Source organism: Sinocyclocheilus rhinocerous, unplaced genomic scaffold, assembly GCF_001515625.1.
Source record: "Sinocyclocheilus rhinocerous isolate Xijiao unplaced genomic scaffold, SAMN03320098_v1.1 scaffold3214, whole genome shotgun sequence".
NCBI classification, from domain to species: Eukaryota; Metazoa; Chordata; class Actinopteri; order Cypriniformes; family Cyprinidae; genus Sinocyclocheilus; species Sinocyclocheilus rhinocerous.
The window spans coordinates 230,833-238,332 of record NW_015636927.1 but is presented as its reverse complement, the minus strand read 5'-3'; the positions used below and the strand labels follow the sequence as shown (position 1 = coordinate 238,332).

Below are 7,500 nucleotides of genomic sequence, written 5' to 3'. Positions count from 1 at the left end.
CAGCGAATAAACTAAACTTAAACTAGGGTTGTGACGGTGAGGAAATTTTCCCACCGGTTAATCGACGTGTGACAACACCGGTAATACCGGTATCACCGCGGGGGCGGGGCGTTCCCTCTTTTCCTCGCTTTTAAAAGCGGTGTGCCCATTTTACTTTAACTTTCAAATAGCGGCAATTCGGAGTAAAGCAATTGTTAATTTTTAGTTTGTTTGAATTTTCCCTCTTTTCCTCGCTTTCCTTCGCTTTTAAATAGCTTAAAAGCGCCGTGCGCATTTTACTTCATTAACGTAAACTACGCCAGAGCGCGTACACACCTCATGCATCGGATGCCGTGCGCGCGCTCAAGGAAGTTGGATATAGTGGTGTATTAGAGGTAAAAAATTATATAAATACTGTTCAGTTTCTTGCACAGACCGATCGTTTCGTGTCTTTACACATCAATGTATCGTCACGAGCTGCAGGGTTTAATTTGGATTTGTCTGTGCATGTTTTTTTTACTCTCATAGATTTTGTTACCATTGCCATGCATTATACGACTGACAGACTGCAACGGTTAAAGTTAAAAATCATCAAATGTGTTCTACTGAAGAAACAAAGTCACCTACATCTTGGATGCCCTGGGGGTAAGCAGATAAACATCACATTTTCATTCTTGGGTGAACTATCCCTTTAAAGATCGCTTCATCTGGAAAGCATCTGCTGTGTGCAAACATCTGATAGGTCATTTTACATTCATTCTAAATCATAAGCATCTGATAGGAAACGTCCTATAGACGTATCGCAGATGGGCAAACACTCTAAAAAATACGTCTTGCAGATGTAATGCAGACGTCGAATAGACATCTCCCTGACGTATGTGTGCTATCAGGGAAGCTGCATATTTAAATTTCGACAGGAATGAAAACAACATAGCGACGAGACGTCTTCGTGGAAAGAAAAAAAGAAGAAAAAAGAAACTTCCAGGAGACAAAAACTCCATAAAAAGAGTTTTGAAAGTTGCGAAAACTAGTGAATGGACATACTACTTTGCTTGAATATTGGAATAAAAGTAATAAAAAATAAATAAAAATAATAAATGTTTTGAAATTGCTTCACCACTAGGTTCGCCGCAAAGTGTTGATTTCTGTGCACCCATGAACCATATGATCTCAGATCAGTTTTATATACATTTGTAGACATTTTGACACATTTGTATAATAAAAAGAAGAGTTGTATGATAGCACACGTCCATCACAGAGACGTCTATTTGACGTCTGCATTACATCTGCAAGACGTATTTTTTAGAGTGTTTGTTCATCTGCAATACGTCTATAGGACGTTTCCTATCAGATGTCAAATAGACGTTTAGAAGATGTCTTTAAGATGTTTATGAATGTAAAACTGACATCTTAAAGACGTCTATCAGATGTTTGTACACAGCAGATGCTTTCCAGATGAAGAGATCTTTAACAGACGTCTTGCAGACGTACCTGTGCTATCTGGATTTTGGACTTCTTAAGCTCTTCATAAAACAAACAAAACAAGCCAAATAACACATATTATACAGACACTTCGTATTTGATGGTATTAGATGATTTGTTAATTGCATTTAATACAGTACCTTTTCAATGAAACATTTACAGTTGTTTGTAAAAGGTGTTTTTATGCACGTTTGGCTGAGTTTTCGTTGCACTTACAGCGTTCTGACCAGCAGGCGTCTCCAGCGCGAATCTCTAGCGCGTCGAAACACTGAATCATTTCGCGGAGGAATCGGTTCAATTGATTCAAAACTTCGAAAAGTTTCGGCACACTGTGCACTTCATAACGATGAATTAATTCACTGATAACTGTGTTCTTCAAAGATGATATTTTGAAATCGTTTATGAAAAATCGATGTTAACCTTTCTTTTATATATTATTTATTTTTTCTGTGCAATACCATATAGATGAAAAACAAACAAAATCGTTTCATTCTGTATGCCAAACAAACTAAAATTGCAAAAAAAAAAAAAAAGGGAGACAGGCCTGATCTATAAACCTTGTCACGCACATATCAGCATTTATAAACAGTAACATCTCCGCACACACTCTTTTACTGTGTGATAGCGATGAAGTAAACAATGCTTTATATTTAGACATTTAGAGTAAATATAGAACTCTCATGAGTTTAATTAAGCACACAAATTATGTGACATAATTATTGAGAAGTTAAATTATTAGAAGTTAAAAATCGCCCGTTTGGAACAGACATGGGCTACTGTATGATTCGAAGTGCTCCAATCGGATCGCGAATCATTTTATTCAGATCGGGACTTCGGAGCGGGTTTGCGAATCATATCGCGAAATTAATAATGGTTCACAATTGTTTTATTCAGACTGGCGCTGCGTCCCAATTCATATATATATACTATCCGTCCAAAATAGTGTTTGACATTAGAATTAGTATGTCCCAAATCGTAGTATGTTGAAATGAGTGTTACAAAGGTAGCCAGATGGTTTGCTGCTTCCGGTAGAAATGCGAAGTGACAACACATTGCGCGGTGGACGAGGATTCGATTAGAACTACAAACACGCATGGAAAAGTGTTAAAAACTACAAACATGGTGGATATGCGAGAACTACGGACAGGTAGAGAAAGGGGTTTGAGTGATAAATAATATCTAACCTGTTGAAAAAAATATTTATTTAATATGTTATCCGCGTTACATTTCATCTGCAGCAACACTGTGAACTTTATAATGATACGTTTGGTCATTAACTTTTAAATGCATCATTACGCAAACACATGAGCAGAGTTCTCGGCATGATAGACCCGCTACTAGCAGATCAACGTGCCTCTTCATTTCTCTCCAATACGGTAGGAAATCAAATTAAACGAAATATGGATAATGTTAACGTTGACAAGATGATTGACAGGGCAGTTTAAACAGTGACCGAATGCTCGTAACTAAGCAACAGAGCGTCCATTAAAAGACGCAGTTATGATGAAGTAGCATGTCCCGAAGCTTGCCTACTATTCTGCTACATACTCAAAAGTATGTACTTTTTCTTCACAAAAAGAGTACATACTTTTAGGGCACAGTATAAGTAGGCGAATTGGGACGGAGCGGAACTTCAGAGCGCAAACCGCGAATCACTTGATTTAGATCGGAACTTCGGAGCCGGTTCGCGAATCTTTTGATTTAGATCGGAACTTCGGAGCCGGTTCGCGAATCTTTTGATTTAGATCGGAACTTCGGAGCCGGTTCGCGAATCTTTTGATTTAGATCGGAACTTCGGAGCCGGTTCGCGAATCTTTTGATTTAGATCGGAACTTCGGAGCCGGTTCGCGAATCTTTTGATTTAGATCGGAACTTCGGAGCCGGTTCGCGAATCTTTTGATTTAGATCGGAACTTCGGAGCCGGTTTGCGAATCTTTTGATTTAGATCGGAACTTCGGAGCGCGTATCGCAAATCTTTTGATTTAGATCGGAACTTCGGAGCCGGTTTGCGAATCTTTTGATTTAGATCGGAACTTCAGAGCCGGTTCGCGAATCTTTTGATTTAGATCAGAACTTCGTAGCCTATGTACTTTTTCTTCACAAAAAGAGTACATACTTTTAGGGCACAGTATAAGTAGGCGAATTGGGACGGAGCGGAACTTCAGAGCGCAAACCGCGAATCTCTTGATTTAGATCGGAACTTCGGAGCCGGTTCGCAAATCTTTTGATTTAGATCGGAACTTCGGAGCCGGTTCGCGAATCTTTTGATTTAGATTGGAACTTCGGAGTGCGTATCGCGAATCTTTTGATTTAGATCGGAACTTCGGAGTGCGTATCGCGAATCTTTTTTTTCTGATTTCTTTCTCTTTTTTTTTATTAAACCGTACAAAACAAACCATTAAAGCAGTACAATAAAAAAAATTTAAAAAAAATTTTTTTACACTGAAATAAATCCCTTAAGACGACAACCATGGTTTTATTATAGTAAAAATTTAACTTTCTTTTTGGCGTTTTACTACAAATACCATGGTTAAACTATGGTTAGTGATGCAAAACCACAGATAATTTGTGGTTACCATGATTATAGCAATCATGGTGTTTATTTCATGTAAATGTACACCGGTTTCTCACGCCAATAAATTTTATTTTATTTTTACTTTTTTCTCAAGCCTAGAAATTCTCCATTAAAATCAACAGGGATTTGAATTCAGATGTTACTGAACTTAATTGTCCTGTTCTTGTTCTGAATAAAATATGAAACAAATACCTTTATTATGCTCCAAAGAATCATAAATCAACTCAAGAACTATGGGTTTTACTTTGTAAAATCAATCAGCACTATAAAAAAACCTAACGGAAACATCAGGATCATGCAAGACATGAAGAAATAATCTTTAAACATGATTTTGCAAAAAGCATTTATTTTAATTTATAGCCTAACAGTTTTTTAAACTTTATTATTTGAACAAAGAACAGCAAAGTATTCACATAAAAAAAACCCAGTTTCGGCTCTGAACATTGATCAGATGTGATAAGTGCGAGCGAACGGTTAGACGAGCGTCTGAAGTCGAGTCGAGACTCACATGACGGCACAGCTAGCGTCCTGATTGTGTCTCTGAGCCTGAAACACACACAGATTATTCACAAACATCTGCATGAGAACGACTGAATGAACTAAAGCAGAGCACGAACGTTCACGTCTGAATCAAGCTGCAGTCTAGAGACGACATTCATGCACACAGCAGATTCACCAGATGAACAAACAGAGAAGTTAAACACATGCATCTGCATGTGCCAGCCTGAAAAAAAGCAGTGACGGTAGATTTACCATAACATTATTGTATTGCAGATTAAAGATGTCAGTCTTTCTAGTAGATTGACCTTTAAGTAGATGGAAAATAGATGCAAACAAATAAGAAAAAAATACATAAAATTAATCAATATATAATATAAATAAAAAGATAAATGCATAAAATTTAAAATAAATATTAAAAATATAAAAATACAAATATATACAGAAAAAATAAAATGCAAACAAAAATACATAATATAAGAAAACAATACATGAACAAAATGACTTAAAGGAGACATATTATGCCCATTTTTACAATATATAAGTCTCAGGTGTCCCCAGAATGTGTCTGTGAAGTTTCAGCTCAAAATACTCCACAGATCATTTATTATATCATTTAATAAAAAAATGATAAATAGGTAGTAATAATAATAATAATAATAATTAGTATTATTAAATAATTTAATAATATACAATTAAATTGTGAAAGTTGCATAAAATTAGATCAAATTGCTGAATTTTAAATGAAATATAAATAAAACAAACAAAAAACAAAATAATTAATAAAAAAAGAACGAATAAACTAAATAGATTATTAAAAAAATAATACAATTTAGTTGACAAAGTTGCATAAAAGACGATATAAAACTTGCTGAAATTATTTTAAATAAAATATAAAAAAAACAAAATACATAAATACAAATGAAACAAAAGAAATAATTAAATGAATAAACAAAAATAAATGTAATAAAAATTAATGAACTAAATAAATAGGTAGTAGTAATAATAATAATAATAATAATAAGCATTATTATTAAATAAAAATACAATTAAAATGTGAGTTGCATAAAATTAGATAAAATTGCTGAAAATATTTTAAATAAAATAAATAAACAATAAATAGATAATATAAATAATAAAATAGATAAAAATAAATGAAAAAAATAAAAAAATAATTGATAAAAACAATAAAAATGAATGAATAATAAAAAATAAATAAAATGAATGAGTACTAAAACAAACAAATAAATAAAAATGTTTTATCCATTAATTATAGTTTGGAACAGACACGCTTGTTAATCAAGCTAAATTATTTAGTGACCAATAATCTCAGAATGACCAAATGTCCAACACGGAGGTAAAATATCTTCTGTGAATGTGCGAGACTTCTGATTCATTAGCCGCTATATTAAACAACTAGAAGAATAAGCGCAGGAAAATAAATAATAGCATTTTGCACGATCAAACAGACGGTGTTTGCATGAATAAAATAACTGGAAGTGAATGACACCGAGAGTCTTACACATTCAAGTAACAAAAAATGTTTTATCATGCATTAAATAAAGCAATAAGCCCCGTGAAGTCTAATGTTTAATTTAAGTACAAAAACTAAAATAACACTGAAATATTTATTTGTATATATATATATATAAATAAATAAAAAAAATATAGAAAAAAATTATAAACACTAAAAAAGACCAATAAAATAATTTTAATTATTAAACGCTATATAGACGTTAAAAAACTAACACAAGTGATAAAAACATAATTACTAAAACGTACTAAATTGAAAATGGAAAGAAAAAAAAAAGACAAATATTAAATATAGGCAAACAGATACATAATTAAAGACAAATTGTGAAGAACATGCACGGATATTAATATTCTGGCTGGTACTGATTATCTGATATTAAAATTTAAACTATTAAAACAAAATAAATGTAATATAATAACATATATTAATAATAATAATATTCACCAATATTAAAACTCTGTATGGTACTGACAAGCTGATATTGAAATATATACTATTTTACCTAAATAATAATAAATTTAGGTACATAGCACTTTTCACAATACACAGCATTTCAAAACAGCTTTACAGAAAATAATGATTTATACTTATACATCCACATTCATTTTACTAAATTGAAAATGGAAAAAGAAAAAAAAAAAAAAAAAAATTCTAAATATTAATAAACTACATAAACATAAAAAAAGCGACAAACACAAAATTACTAAAACTTGAATTAAATTAAAAAAGGAATACTGTATAAAGTAAAACAAAAACTCAATATTGATAAAAACTATATAGACACACAGTATTAAAAAAGTGATAAAAACAAAACAAAAAATACTAAAAATGTAATTAAAATAAAATAAAAAACACAAATGACAAAATTAACTAAAATGAAAAAAAAAAACTATTTAATTTTTTTTTAAAAACCTAGTTAAGTGACATCAAAATTACTAAATTTTAAATTAAAATAAAAAATAGAATAAGAAAAAAAAAATCTAAATATTAAAATGGATAGATACAAAAAAAATTAAAAATAAAACCGCAATTACTAAAATTGAAATAAAATAAATTCTAAATATTAATACTATACAGTATAAAAAATAAAAAAAAATTACTACAACTATCAAATTAAAATGAAATTATAAAAGTGAAACATTTAAAATATGATTAAAAACTACGCAGACATGCTGAACAAATGCGATAAAAATAAGACAACCAAAACTTTCACAAACAAAAATAAAAATAAAAGTAGTAATTCAAAATCTTAAATGATATAGACATTAAAAAAAATATATATATATACACAATTATAAAAAAAACAACAAAACTACTAAAACTTACAACATATTAATAAAAACTAGGGCTGCACAATTAATCGAATTTCTAATCGTGATTACAGTTACGGATGCCACAATTACGTAATCGTTCAAAGCGGCAATTAATCGTT

At 31.3% G+C, this 7,500-nt stretch overlaps 1 protein-coding gene across 1 annotated transcript in view; it reads right to left on the bottom strand.

The window, feature by feature from the left end:
- LOC107748293 (synapse-associated protein 1-like) overlaps positions 1-1,738 on the bottom strand; it is a 10,916-nt gene extending 9,178 nt beyond the window's left edge. The window contains exons 1-2 of the mRNA XM_016563032.1: positions 1,689-1,738; positions 1,602-1,656 (exon numbers count right to left, since the gene is read on the bottom strand). Coding sequence (XP_016418518.1) covers positions 1,602-1,656; positions 1,689-1,738 — 105 coding nt within the window. The remainder of the gene's footprint in view (positions 1-1,601; positions 1,657-1,688) is intronic.
- Between the last annotated feature and the right edge of the window lie 5,762 nt (positions 1,739-7,500).